General features: G+C 40.8%; 1 protein-coding gene across 1 annotated transcript; it reads right to left on the bottom strand.

Moving 5' to 3' along the window:
• Window positions 1-582: 582 nt before the first annotated feature.
• Window positions 583-1,896, bottom strand: LOC148114239 (E3 SUMO-protein ligase KIAA1586-like). The gene has a single exon (XM_087893675.1). The coding sequence runs from the start codon at window positions 1,879-1,881 to the stop codon at window positions 583-585; it is 1,299 nt and encodes a 432-aa protein (XP_087749801.1). The 5' UTR covers window positions 1,882-1,896.
• Window positions 1,897-15,346: the final 13,450 nt, after the last annotated feature.

The following is a 15,346-nucleotide window of genomic DNA, read 5'->3' as shown; positions in this document are numbered from 1 at the left end:
AAATTTAAAATTAAATAAAAACTATTCAAAACTACACAAGAGTTTTACAATATGAATGAAAAACTATACAAAACCATACAAGTTTTACAATATGAATAAAAACTATTTATTCAAAACCATTCAAGTTTTACAATATGAATAAAAACTATTTATTCAAAACCATTCAAGTTTTACAATATGAATAAAAACTATTTATTCAAAACTATACAAGTTGTACAATATGAATAAAAACTATACATAGCTACACAAGTTTTATAAAATAAATAAATTTAAAATTAAATAAAAACTATTCAAAACTACACAAGAGTTTTACAATATGAATAAAACCATACATAACTACACAAGTTTTACAATATGAATAAAACCATACATAACTACACAAGTTTTACAATATGAATAAAAACTATTCACAACTACACGAGTTTTACAATATAAAAACTTTATACAAAACTATACGCTTTACAATATGAATAAAACCATACAAGTTTTACAATATGTATAAAAATTAATTATACAAAACTACACAAGAATTTTACAATACGAATGAAAAACTTTTAAATAATATCTGACAAAAAATAAAACTTATGTTAGGTATCTCCAAATTGCTCCTTGATTGGCAACCTCCTCACTTTCATTTGTCTTCAGTTTTATTCGAGCATCATCAGCTGTGTGATTTACCCATAACCATTTTTTTACTATAGGAATAGGGTCCCAGTCCTTTAGAGGTAGGCCAATTAAATTAACAGTCATTATGTTTGCTATATTGGAAACAGTCAGGCGATTTCTCTTCTCGGAACATATGACATTCATTTTTGAAAAAACCCTTTCTGCTTCTGCTGAATTTACAGCAATTGTTCTGACAATATTTTTAGCTTTTTGAATACTGTCAGGAATTGCATAGTTCTTGGAATCTTTTAAAACATTTTCTACAAAGTCCCGATAATCATTAATATTAATTTCATAATTAAAAATGTCACTAAATTCAAGCAATTCTTCTTCAGCTGCTTTCCATGGAACTACTATTTCACCAATATTCCAGTAATCTGGCTCCAAAAAATTGAGAAATTGTAGTTTGTTCCTGTCTTGAAATTGGTTACCTGTTTTTAAATGTTCACAATCCATTAGTCTTTTATTCAAATTCATGATGATGGTTTCCAAAAGTCTTTCCCGAGGAAGTCCAAGAAATCGACAATTTTCTACAAATTTTATACTTTTGAAGGTTTCTGAAGTAAGTAATATATCAACTTTTTTTTCATATACACCCTTTTCCTTTCTAAGCATTTCAAACGCTTTAACAGATCTTATTACAAGTTTTTCAGCTTTTAGTATGTCTATATTTCTTGCTTGCAATGCATTTGATAGAAGAGAGATTTCATTTAGAATGTCAATCATCAATGCCAAATCATTCACAAAAAATATATTTTCAAGACGGGCAGCCATACCTGAGTATTTTTCATTTGTATGAAAGTACTGATGTAGTGCTGGATAAGCACGCCACACAGCTAGGGTTGACCTTAAACTACAGGCAGCCCATCTTGGTCCCAAAACTCTACCAATCTTTATTATTTCAATTCCAAGTTGTTCAGATATTTTGGTAAATTCAATTTGGTTCTTATTGGATTGATGAAAAATAGTATATATCTTATCAATAAATATTTTAAAATGATTTACTTGCTTTATTTCCTTTATGGAGTCATCTAAAACAAGTTGAAGACGATGGTTTAAACAATGCCATATTATTATGTTCGGGAACTCTCTTGCTATTCTAATGCTCACTCCAGATTTTCTCCCAAGCGTAACGCTGGCACCATCAGAACAAAATGCTATTAAATGTTTTTGTAAGTAGTTCTTGGTAAACCCAACATTTTTTAAACTGTCCATAACTGAAGAACATATTATCTCTGCATCTTGTTTTTCTAATTCAACTAGCTCAACAAAAATTGTTGGTGAGGTAACTGAATCCTCAACTTTTAAGAAAAGTATAACAACCAGTTTGGAAGAAATTGTTGAGGCTTCGTCAATAATTAAACATATTTTCAGATTGTTTTCAATAATTTTAGCAAATATTTCTTTTTTTAATTTCTTTTGCAATGAAATCTACTATTTTCACTGCAGTTTTACGTAAATGTAAACCTATTCCCATATCTAATCCATTTTTAATTTGCAATTATATCTCATCTTCCATATCTGAAAATGGTTTACATCTTTGTGCCAGACTGTAAACCGTATTAAACGCTCTACAAGTAGTAGATAAATACTTCTCAGTCATCTTATCAATTGCTTTTGTCATCGAATCCTGCTGACATTGGTTTAAGGTCTCTTTACAAACATTGTGCGCATTTGATGAAAAATGCTGCTTAATTTTTTTCCTAAGAGAGGCTTGTTTTATCTCTTTGTTTTTCCCTGATGCCTCAATTTGAAAATATTTCCATTCTTTGGAGAGATGACTGCTTTTCTCTTTTATGGAGTCTTGTTTTGCGCAATACACACAACCTAACTTTTTGTTCGACACTTCCAATTCATAGTATTTCTCTTTAAAACTCTTATATTGTAGCATTGTCCAGCATTCAGGAAGACTATTTTCAATTTTTGAACTATCTATTTCAATTGATGTGCTGCTTTCTCCAAGTTGGGGTGACTGTTCTGTATCATCCAAGGCCAAATCTGATACAACTGGTTCTGATCGTGGTTTCTTGCTGAAAAAATCTGTCAAATTCTGTTGCCTTTTCATCCTGTTAAGGGACTATTGCAAAAAAAAAAAAAAGTTTCAGTTTGGACTTGATTGTGGTTGTTAAGTTTGAGGACTAACTGTACATATGAGACAGCGACTTTCCCAAAAAAATGGTGGACAAGATCCTAGTTCCCTCTAAGAGGATCCCCCAATCCAGACCTTTTGCAATCCCCCAAAGGGTCAAAGGAAACCAGATTCCATACAGCTCTGAACCCTTAAGGCAAACCAAATACAAGGGGTCCTCGCTTAATGGCCAGTTGCTTAATAAGTGTTCTAACTTACAACTGACCTCCCCAAAGCTACTTGACCTGTTTTTGAAGTTTTGACAGCCACGCACACACTCACACACACCTTTATGATCAGTTACAACATCCCACACAGTCATGTGACTGAGGTTTTCTGTTTTTTGCCAGTTTCCAACATTTCTTTCTGGTTTCCGGTTAAAAATGCCGATTGGGGAAAATGGATTTGTTTAACAACCAGGGTTTGCTTAATGACCACAAGGTTCAGTTACTGACCACGGTGTTTGCCTAACTGCTGTGAATTCCCCATGCCTAGCTGGGAAATTCTGGGAATTGAAGCCCACCCATTTTCAAGTTGCCAAAGTTGAAAATCACTAGAGAGACTCTGGTTCCTTGCTAATGTGAGACTGGGTCTTGCAGTCTTTCAAATCAAGGTGTACTACAAGAGAAGGAGGGACTGGGGTCCCCAGGGTCCTATCTTGTCCTGATGCTGTTTAACATCTGCAGAGATGCTGGTGTCACTGATGTCCTTCAACTCAGATAAAAATATTTTTTCACTATTCAGATTAACAGAGTTGGAAGGGACTTTGTAGGTCATCTAGTCCAACCCCCCTCTCAAGCAGGAGACCCTACACCATTTCTGGCAGATGGCAGTCCATTCTCTTCTTGAAAGCTTCTAGTGATAAAGCTCCCACCACTTCTGAAGGCAACTTCTGTTCCATTGTTTGATTGCTCTCACTGTCAGAAAGTTCCTCCTTATTTCTAGGTTGAATCTCTTGTTTGATTTCCATCCATTATTCCTTGTCTGTCCTTCAGGTGCTTTAGAAAATAGCTTGACCACCCTCCTCTGTGTGGCAGCCCCTCAAATATTGGAGGACTGCTATCATGTCTCCCCTGGTCCTTCTCTTCACTAGACTAGCCAAGCCCAGTTCCTGCAACTGTTCATCGTATGTTTTAGCCTCCAGCTCCTTAGAATTCACCATTAAGCATGGTGCAATCAATTCTGGAGCAATTTTATCCAATATATAATACTGCCTTTATATGATTCCTTCAAAGATCTTTGCTCTTCATTTTGTAGTGATCTGCTTCACAGTTCAAATGCTTCCATGGTATTTCATACATTATATTCGCAATTATCCTTTAAAGCAGTTCATTCATTCTATGTTGTATCTATATGTTATATGGCTAACTGTAGTCGATACTTTTATTTTTTTCTTAAGCTTGTTTGAAATTTAAAATCTGGTTTCTCAGTTCATTAGTTCCACTTTTTTTATATTTAATCAGAGATCCAAAGCTATCTAAATGCATTCTTAATTAAATGAGTATTCAGTCTTCCTAAGCTTTGTATTTTACTGTTTATAAAGTATGTAACAGTATAAAAAGAAAATTAAGTTCCAATTGTACTAATAAGGCGATTTTTAAAGTTATTTTCATTTAATAGTTAAGATGCTGTTTCAATACTTTAAATGAAATAATTTAAGGAAATCTTTGTCTTTGTTTACATGCCTAGCAACAGCCTTTATGCAAAACTCCCACACATTTTAAACTTAATGGTAATTATTATGCATAACAAACATCCTGTTTCTTATGAACAAATTCTTCCTGAAACAGCAAAGATAAATAATATTTTAAATCTCCCTCTACCTCAAACAGGTCCACCACCCTTCCCAGCCCCGCTTCCACAAGGGGGCACCTGGCTGTGTTTACCTTTTCTGCTGCTGGAGCAGTCGGAGGCAGTCCGAGGCGGGTGTTCGGGCCAGCTGCACGCAGACGCAATCCAACCAGGGTAGGCTGCCCCTGCCCGGGCGGGCACAGGTCCACCACCCTTCCCAGCCCTGCTTCCACAAGGGGGCACCTGGCTGTGTTTACCTTTTCTGCTGCTGGAGCAGTTGGAGGCAGTCCGAGGTGGGCGTTTGGGCCGGCTGCAGGGCAAGGTAATACAACCAGGGTAGGTAGGCTGTTGCTGCCCAGGTGGGAGGTGGGCGCAGGCCTACAGGGCTGGCTGCAAGGTGAAGCAATGGGGTGGGGTAGGTCAGGGGTCTGCAACTTTAAACACTCAACCTAGAGGGAAAATTGGCCCAAATAGTATCTATTCTAGTCACAAGTTTGAACATAGTTGTCATTGCAACAGGAATGGCTCAAAGGGCAGGGTGGAGCATAAATGTTGTCCCTGGCAGATAAGGCCTTGTTCCACCAAGCCGCTACTTACTCAGCAACAGCAGAATAGTAATGGAAAACTGTTTAAGAGGAAATGTAGCTATTGTCAGCTCTGTGACTTTTACATTAGAGTTTCTGATATCATAGCAGTAAGCTAATTCCTACTCCAAAAAAAATCAGTTTTACTGTAGCTGATTTTTATCTCCGATTTTCCATATTTTCCCCCAAGGCCAATGGAAAATTATCTTTTTATTACAGTCCATTATTGAAGATCTAAAGGGTTTTTTCACAAAATGAAATCTGGATAATTATGATGTCCACATTAGGGAGATACATTTTTACATGGCTGCCCCATGCAGTTTTCTTATGCACCTTATTCAAGTACTCAATTTATGACCATTCATTTAATGACCATTTAAAGTTATGATGGCATTGAAGAATGTGAATGAATTGTCCTTACAGTGTCCCCATGTAATGTGATTGCCACTTACAACCTTCCCAGGAGACCTCTGGCAAGCAAAGTCAATAGGAGAAGCCAGATTTGCTTAATGACCATGGTGATTTATTTAACAACTTCTGCAAAATAAGTCATAAAATCAGGTGCAACAAACTTAACAACCACAATGCTTAGTCATAGACATTATGGTCCCAATGCTGGTTGTAAATCAAGGATTGCCTGTATATTCACCTTTCCTTGCTTACTTTTATGATGTATTCTGTATTGAAAGAAAATAAGCTCTTGTGTTGTTTGTTCCTGAAGCACCATCTCTATAGAGTATCTGTGAGGATTTGCAAAATGCTTCAAGTTCTCATGTGAGTAAAGTTAAAAACAATTTGTAAATAGTGTCCCCTTATTGTTCAAAATGTCCTTTTTAACAGTAGACAAAACTCAGGAGTCATCTGGTAGTCCCTTTTCAGAGTAACAAAAAACTCATCCCGCCTTTTAACTTAATCCATACAGTATATCTGCCCTATTCAGCTGTTCCAATGGAAGAGCTCTGCAACCAGAGGTTCTGGAATGCATTGAAGCTGTTCTAGAGTGCAGCTCTTATGATGACAGTAGATTTAGTTTAAATAAACTGCAGAAAAAAAGGGGTAGATCCATCATTTTTTAGAATACTGCCACATACTCTAAAATTAGAATAATTCAAAGCAATGGAAATCAACCACACATTCATCGCAAGCTCAGTCATGCTTTTAAAAGCATATTGTCTGTGGAATGTATTCCTACCAAGTTTATCCTTGAAAAATATTTGTTCAGAAAAATAGGTAACATGGTAACCTTGCTTTTACAGAAAACTCTGGAGCTTACAAATAGCTTCTTTAGAACGTATCTGGCAATATTTTAGGTAACAAAATGGGCAACAGGTAGAAAACGCCTTTTAGTTTTCTAACAGGTAGAAAACGCCTTTTAGTGTCTGACAAAACAGGGAATAGTGTTATGTCTTTTTTTCTTCAATCTAGCTATGACCAGTTCTCAATATACAACTATATAATGCCAACATTACCAGGGGTGGGTTCTAAATTGTTTTACTACCGGTTCTGTGGGCATGGCTTATTTTGTGGGTGTGGCTTGGAGGTCATGTGACTAGTTGGGCGTGGCTAGCTGGTCAGAGTCATTTCTGGAAGGTCCTTGCACTTACGACCAAGTCCTCGCACTTACGACCCAACTCATTTGTTTGCTTTTAACACTGATCAGCTGTAGGACGGCCCTTTGAAGCCCCGGGACAAGAGTTTAAACAGTTTTTTCCCTCTAGTCATCAGCTGGGACTCAGGAGGCAGCAATAGATTGGGGGTGGGACCAAATAAAAGGTAAGAATAACGTGGGGGGGGGTGGGAGGGCGGGCGGGAGGAGAACCAGTTCCGTGACATCATATCATCACCGCTACCGGCTCAGCCGAACCGGACCGAACCAGGAGGAACCCACCACTGAACATTACCATAACAGTGTTAAGAGCTTGCAACAAGTTGCCACCACCACCCCTTCCGCCTTGCCAAGTCTCTGCTTCTGCCAACGACCCTTCCTTTCCCGAGGGCATCCATGAATTTGGTGCTTGGCACTGGCACCACCCGTGACAGAGGAGCAACCTTCCCACGACCACAGCAAGACATGCACCTGCACGACTTCACTTTGACCCACACCCGGAGCTTAGCCTCAATGTCACGTGCCATCCAATCAGGACCGGCCAGTAAATTTGTTTGGGAGCTGCTCTTGGCGGCATTAGAATTTGCTGAGAAGACCCAGGAGAAGCGTTCGATCGGCCCCTCCACGTCTGGATGGGGTAGGGTAGCCGGCGGCCACGTGACAAACAAGGCTTGGGTGGACGTAGCCGGCGAGGCGCTTGGTTGGAGGAAGCCGGCAAGGTGCTTGGGTGGATGGTGGGGGTAGCCGGCGAGGCGCTTGGGTGGAGGAAGCCGGCAAGGCTTCCAAGCAAGTGCCTCGCCGTTTACCTCCACCCAAGCACCTCGCCGGCTTCCTCCACCCAAGTGCCTCACCGGCTACCCCCACCCAAGCAAGGCGCTTGGGTGGATGGTGGGGGTAGCCGGCGAGGCGTTTGGTTGGAGGAAGCCAGCGAGGCACTTGGGTGGACGGTGGGGGTAGCCAGCGAGGCGCTTGGGTGGAGGAAGCCGGCGAGGCTTCCAAGCAAGTGCCTCGCCGTTTACATCCAAGCAAGTGCCTCACTGTTTACCTCCAACCAAGCGCCTCGCCGGCTACATCCACCCAAGCCGGCGAGGTGCTTGGGTGGAGGTAAATGGCGAGGCGCTTGCTTGGATGTAAACGGCGAGGCGCTTGGGTGGGGGTAGCCGGCGAGGAGCTTGCTTGGAGGTAGCAGGTGAGGCGCTTGGGTGGGGGTAGCTGGCAAGGTGCTTGGGTGGGGGTAGCCGGCGAGGCGCTTGGTTGGAGGTAAACGGCGAGGCACTTGGGTGGGGGTAGCCGGCAAAGCGCTTGCTTGGAGGTAGCCGTTGAGGCGCTTGGGTGGGGGTAGCCGGTGAGGCGCTTGCTTGGAGGTAAACAGCGAGGCGCTTGGGTGGGGGTAGCCGGTGAGGCACTTGGGTGGGGATAGCCGGCGAGGCGCTTGGGTGGGGGTAGCCGGCGAGGCGCTTGGGTGGGGGTAGCCGGCGAGGCCAATGAGACTTGGGTGGGGCTACCTCCACCCAAGCGCCTCGCTGGTTACCCCCCACCATGGAGATCACGAATCAAAAAAAAGCCAAGCCTGTCCAGTTCACCAAGATTCTGCTCCTACATTTTTGAAAAGGGTAGGCTGCGGCCGGTAGCCGGGCAGCCACAGGTTGACCACCTTTCCCAGCCCCGCTTCCCCAAGGGCAGCACTCAGCTGTACTTGCCTGTTCTGCTGCTGGAGCGGTCGGGGCAGTCCGAGGTGGGCATTTGGGAAAAGAGTGAGAGGCCGCCGCGGGCAAAGGTAGGAAAGCCTGGGCCACGTGGTTGAGAGGAGCCAAAGATGAAAAGAAGCTATGCCTCGATGTGTCACAAAGGCAAGCTTTGCAACACAGCGAGGGAGGGAAGCTAATAAATAGTGGCGAGGCAGGGTAAGGGGCGGGTGCCGGGCAGACCAGCAATTTAACAAATGGTTCGGTGTGCTGCCTGGCCAATAAATAGTGGTGGGGCAGGGTGAGGGGTGGGCGAGCCAGCAATTTAAAAGAAGCTTCGGTGTGCTGCGGGGCGAATAAATTACAAAAAACACCGAACCATTTGTTAAATTGCTGGCTCACTCGCCCCATTTATTGGCAATAATAATAGTAGTGCGGAGGGGCGGGGCAAGGGGCGGGGCGAGCCAGCAATTTAACAAAGGGTTCAGTCGAACCTCCTAGAACCCCCAGAATCCCACCACTGGTACCAGGGATAGGAGTAATAGAGGGGGTACTACTCGTACCAAATATACCATATAACATACTCGCCACCTTGAAACTAAGCAGGGACAACAACGTTGAGTTACATTCAAGAAAGGAGAAGTACACATAACCAGGGGAGGCAAAAGCGTAGGAAGGACCGTAGTTAGGGGAGGACTACCATATTTCCATTCAGACAGCGACACCCACCCAAGGGTGAACGCCAATCTCAAGGCCAAACCAGACACTACAGACAGCGGAGACAAAGGGGGCAACAGTAAGGAAATAGAGGGGGTTAGCCACCAACACACACCCGATGACCCAAGTGGTCATGAGTCATCTGATAGGAAGAAACCATCAATAGGGAAGCCAGTACATGACAATTGTGCACACTTATTGCATAGGAAGTTGGGACATATTAGTTTTTCAGTTATACAGAAAATGATTAACTGTTCCGAAGGCATAAATTAAAAAACTGTGAGAACTATCTCGAGTGTTCTGTATGCAAATGTTCAAAACTCAAGACAAAACCCAGGCCAAAAAAATTGGTACGCACCATCAATTCCATTTTTCAACTCATACACATGGACCTGGTGGGACCACTAAAGCCATCCATTAAATACAAGAAGAGATTTTTCCTGACCATAGTTGACAACTTCAGTCGTTATGGGTTTGTGTACACTCTAAAACATAAAAATGAGGCATTCCAAAAATTCAAGGAATTTTATGCAAGGGTAGAGACGCAACACAACACTAGGATCAAACAGATAATGACAGATAATGAATTTCTATCAAGCGATTTCTCACACGGGTTAAAAACACACTGGGTATTGCATTACACATCTTCACCATTCTCCGCCTTTCAGAATGGTGTAGTAGAATGAAAAAATGGAACACTGCAGACCATGATAAGGTGCACCCTAGAGGATGCGGGGCTAGGACAACACTTTTGGTCAGAAGCACTCATATACTCAAATTACACCTTAAACAGGCTATGGTCCAGTGTATTAGACAAAACTCCATATGAGTTAATGTACAAGAGAAAGCCACAGGTAGCACACCTACACGTATTCGGGGTTACAGCTGATGTACACATTCCCAGGCAACTACAATGCAAGGGAGACAAGGTATCTAGGAGATTAAGGTTCATGGGGTATGAACCGGGAACCAAGGGATTCAGATTTATAGATAGTAACAACAAATTCATAATATCCCGAACAGCTGTTTTCCATGAGAATGCCAATTGGTCTAAAATACATCTCAATGAGGTATTTCCCAGTAAGGAGCGACCTAACAACAACCAAGGCGGGGCAGAACACACTACAGAAGGGGACATAGGACAAAAAAAGGCCAAACCAAAGAGTCAGGGGATACAAGTCAGAGAGTGGAAAGAGAACCACCCAAACATAAAGCTGGACTCACTCACAGAGATGGAGGCCAGGTACTTACATGATACAGAGACACCACCAGACAGGCCAATTAGGGCAAACAGGGATAAGGCACCAAAGAAACTAGAGGACTATGTCCTATCTATGCACACTAACCAACTAACCCCCAACACCTACGAGGACGTGTTAAGGCTACCAGAGGAGGAAAGAATGCCCAGTTTGGATGTTAGGTATGCGTGTTGTTTGTTTTGTAAAGGTTTTGTTAGTATGTCAGCTGTCTGTTCTTCAGTATCACAGTGTATGACTTCTATGAACCCAATATTAGAAAACTGCCTGACATGCTTATGTTTAATGTCGATGTGTCTCGACCTCTGACCCACTCCATCAGCTCTCGATATCTCAATGGCAGCTTTATTGTCCTCATGGATAGTGGGTAGATAGGTTCAGCCCAAACGTTGGTGAGTAGATCGTCAAACCAGACCAGGTTGTTGGCGGCTTTAGATAGGCATATGTACTCAGCTTCTGTTGTAGAGGTGGCTACCAAGTTCTGCTTACCCGTGTACCAATGTACTGGGCTGTTGTTGAGAAAGAACACATATCCTGATGTGCTCTTTCTACTTTTCACATTTCCAGCCCAATCAGCCTCAGCATAGCAAGTTAGTGTGGGTTTTGTGGATGCCTCTGATTCCAAAGATAGGCAAGCATCAACGCTGTGCTTCAGATACCTCAGTACTTTTTTGAATAAAAGGAATTTATTCAATTTATGGAAAGAGAATTGGACTTTTTCCTTAAAGAGAACAGAGAAGAAGAAACATCATTACAAAATGTATGGGATACAGCCAAGGGTTATACTCAATACTCTTAATATTAGAGTATTAATTATAACTTATATGGGAAAGAAAAACAAAAAGAAGACTCAAACTTGAAGCATGTATAAGAGTTAAAGATTTTAGCCTGCCTTGCATATAATTTAGCAGATCCTTCTGCATGTTTTGACTTGTAGTTAGAAATATGAACAATGCAAAAAGAACACATTATGCCAGACTGAGGGTTAAGAAAGGAAATCAAACTATACTGAGAAATGTAAAAAATATCTAAAACAATGCTTGCAAAAAGTTATATGGAATTATTCCGACTTTCATAGACTAGAATGGGAGAGAGTGGAAGACGGAGCAGGAATCTTGTCAACTGATTTACCAAAGATCAGCAAGATACTCTAGCTCCCAAGACATGTTGCCCACACCTAAAAAGGCCACAAAAATGAAAATTGCCTGGAGAAAATTGTTGAAATCAGTTTATCTTTAAGCTTCACGTTTGATCATAACACAAATTTGTTTTGTCTGAATCACTGTTTCTGAACTGGCTCTAATTAATTTGGATGAGAAGGGAGACTAAATCATTCAGATGCAACCATTCCAATCCTATTTTTCTGTCAAAGATCTTTAGGAAAGCTTATGGTATGATTTATTTATTTATTTAAAGTACATTTAAAACCAGGCATGGGATAAATTTTAACAATGCCTCTGAAGAACACTTGTAGGAGGGGGAATGGAACAACTTGCCACACCCAACTTGCTGGGGCCAGCTCACCATCGCCAACTCGTCATGGCCAACTCGCTGCGGGACAACTTGCCATGATCAACTTGCCATGGGAAAACTCATTGTGGGACAATTTACCAATTATATTTAATTATTTAAAATAAATAAAAATTAATTTTTAATTTTTGCCATTCACATTTAATTCTGTCCTTCCTTTTCCATCCTTTCTTTAATGATTCTATTCCATTAATTCTTTGATATTAGTGTAACTCTTGTCCTGCAGTGAGTTTGCTGCAGGAGTTGGCTGTGGTGAATTGTCCTGCAGCAAGATGGCCATGGCGAATTGTCCTGCAGCAAGTTGGCTGTGGCAAATTAGCCGTGGTAAGTTGGCCGTGATGAGTTGGCCATGGTGAATTGTCATAGACCCTTGTAGGAATCCCAAATAAAATTAATTCAGGTCCAAAGTCAGTTTAGATGCTCTCCAGAAAGAAAGCCATAAACACCCAAGTAGGCCTTCACAGAGGGAACCTGTATTATCTAGGTTGATGTTTTGTAATTCTGTGGGATACAGTACAACATCTATTAAGTTTATGTTATGCAAGGAGAATTGGGGTTTATAATGGTTGAAAAGCATCACATTGAGGAACACTGATTAGACAATATAATTGGGGAACGATAGAATTATACAGTGGCTATTTAGTCCATGATGTCTAATATTTAGTTATGTGTAGGGATCCACATCTCTACCTTTTGCTAAATCAAGATAAGATAAGCAAAACACCATATTCTTTTTTTTTTTATTGAAAAAGTTTTCAAATACAAATTTTTCCCCCTTTTTTCTCCCCCCCTCCTCCCTAACCCCCCCTCACCACCCATCCCCCCCTGTGACTTCTTCACAACAAAAACCTAATTCATAACAAATTACGTAATATTTTACCATCCCCTTACTCCCTCCTCTAAATACTGATATAATATTATAATAATATTATGCTAAATTAGAAGTTATCATACAATGTTATAGTAGAATGCTTTTTTTTTTTGAAATGTATGGTAAAAGGGGGAAGTAATAATATTAATAATATTTTTAGCAAGTAAGGGTCAGTATTTTTTTTTTATTGAAAAAGTTTTCAAATACAAGTTTTTCCCCCTTTCCCCCCCTCTTCCCTAACCCCCACTCACCACCCATCCCCCCCTGTGACTTCTTCTTCACAACAATAAGCTAATTCATAATTAATTACATAATATTTTACCATGCCCTTACTCACTCCTCAAAGTACTGACCCTTAGCATAATATTCTTATAACTCCGCTTTTCTCCGCTTTTCGCAATAATCTACCCTTTTTCTCCTCCCCCAAACTTATAAAATATTATTATTATTACAACAACATAACCTTTAATCTTTTATATATATTAATATAACATTTCAAAGCAGCCTTCTCCAACTTTAACATTTATTCAGTTCTATCCAATTCTTCCACTCCCCAAAATATATGACTTAAAAATCCTTTTTCTTAAACTAATCAATCACTAAACTAGCCTATTTCAACCCAGTTTCCTGCAAGATTACCATACACTACAATTCTAAATATAATCCACTGCCCACTCTGCTAAATTATACATATGTCTATATATACATTCCATTTTATAAAAAGAGAAAAGACAATAACTTTAAATTTATAATTCATTTAGTATCTTCTTTGATGTCTTTCCACTAGATTGTTAAATCCATCATCCATAATAGGGTAACATAGCATCCTGGTGCAACAGTTTATTCAAAATCTTCAGTCATCTTCTGCCCCCATCAATAATGAATATCCTCATGTATATATAAAAGTAAAAACAACCACCCGAGTGACATTATAATTATATTCCATATAGTTGTAATTGTGGTTTTCATCAGGATTATAAATTCCCATCATCTTAGTGGGTAACAGTCAGATCTTCTGCATGCCCCAGCATGACTCTCTTGCCTTGTAACTCAAAATAATTATAATATATTTATCGGTAAAAGAAATCCAAAATAGATAGTTCAAATCCAACAATGTAAGGCTCTTTCCACATCCCAAAATCATGGCATTGCAGAGATCTGCCACTTTCCTCAAGATAGTATTAAACGATAATTCGCCTCCAATATCTTTTCACATATTCATTTATTTTTTAAAATCCCTGGCTTCACTGTTGCTTGGTTTAGAAACTACTATTTCTACGAGATCTGTTTCTTTTCTTTTTCTTTTGCGGGTTGCATTTCCATCCAGATTTCCTTCCTACAAGTTGTGTATCAGCTGATCGGTTGTCATTCTGCTTTGTAAATTGATCTTGTTGGTTTTGCAAAACACCATATTCTTAAACATAGCACTATCCATGCAAATATTTAATTGAAATTTTAAAATACTCACAGTGGGATGACATCAATCGTAGGGTCAGTATTGGTTAAAAATTGGATGGAAGAACACCAGGATATATCAATGGCGGTAAATTAGACTATCTGAAAACAAAAATCCTTGAATAAGTCAACTGTTAACTATCTCCCCATTGTTGTCAAAAAAATGTTTAAATATCCAGATTCACCAGAAGTTGAACTTGACAAGGAAGATTCAAGTTATAGTTATCGATATAGAAAAAACAATTAATCTTCTAGACAGATCTAATATAATTTAACTTGTAACTACTTTTTCTTTTCAAAATAGCATGTCTTAGTTTCTGTGGCTCCCGAGGACGTGGACAGGATTCTGAGACAGCTGAACGCGACCACATGTTTATTGGACCCATGTCCCTCCTGGTTGGTGCTGGCTTCCGGGAGGTTATACGAGGCTGGCTCCAGAGGATTATTAACGCTTCTTTGAGTGAGGGTGTCTTGCAGGCCGCCTTGAAAGAGGCGGTGGTGAGGCCCTCCTCAAGAAGCCCTTTCTGGATCAGGCTGTTTTGGCTAACTATCGTCCAGTCTCCAACGTTCGTTTTGTCGCGAAGGTTGTTGAGAGTGTGGTCGCGCGGCAGCTTCCGCAGTACTTGGATGAAGCTGTCTATCTAGATCTGCTCCAGTCCGGCTTCAGGCCTGGGCACAGCACGGAAATGGCATTGGTCGGGTTGGTGGATGATCTCTGGAGGGCTCAGGGTAGGGGTTGCTCCTCTATCCTGGTCCTGTTAGATCTCTCAGCGGCTTTTGATACCATTGACCATGGTATCATGTTGCGCCGGTTGGAGGGGTTGGGGGTGGGGGGCACCATTTTGCGATGGTTCTCCTCCTATTTCTCTGACCAGTTGCAATCTGTGTTGGCAGGGGGGCAGCAGTCGACCCCGAGGTGCCTTGTTTGTGGGGTGCCGCAGGGGTCGGTCCTCTCGCCCCTCCTGTTCAACATTTATGTGAAGCCGCTGGGTGAGATCATCCGTGGCTTTGGGGTGGAGTTCCATCAGTACGCTGATGATACTCAGCTGTACATTTC

This window comes from Pantherophis guttatus, chromosome 4 (genome assembly GCF_059756535.1).
Source record: "Pantherophis guttatus breed Tessera chromosome 4, ASM5975653v1, whole genome shotgun sequence".
Taxonomy (NCBI): Eukaryota; Metazoa; Chordata; class Lepidosauria; order Squamata; family Colubridae; genus Pantherophis; species Pantherophis guttatus.
This window is presented reverse-complemented; position numbering and strand designations above follow the sequence as displayed.

What these genes read in the sequence shown, in the direction of transcription:
- LOC148114239 (XM_087893675.1), bottom strand. Translation starts at nt 1,881, where the DNA reads ATGGACAGTTTAAAAAATGTTGGGTTTACCAAGAACTACTTACAAAAA.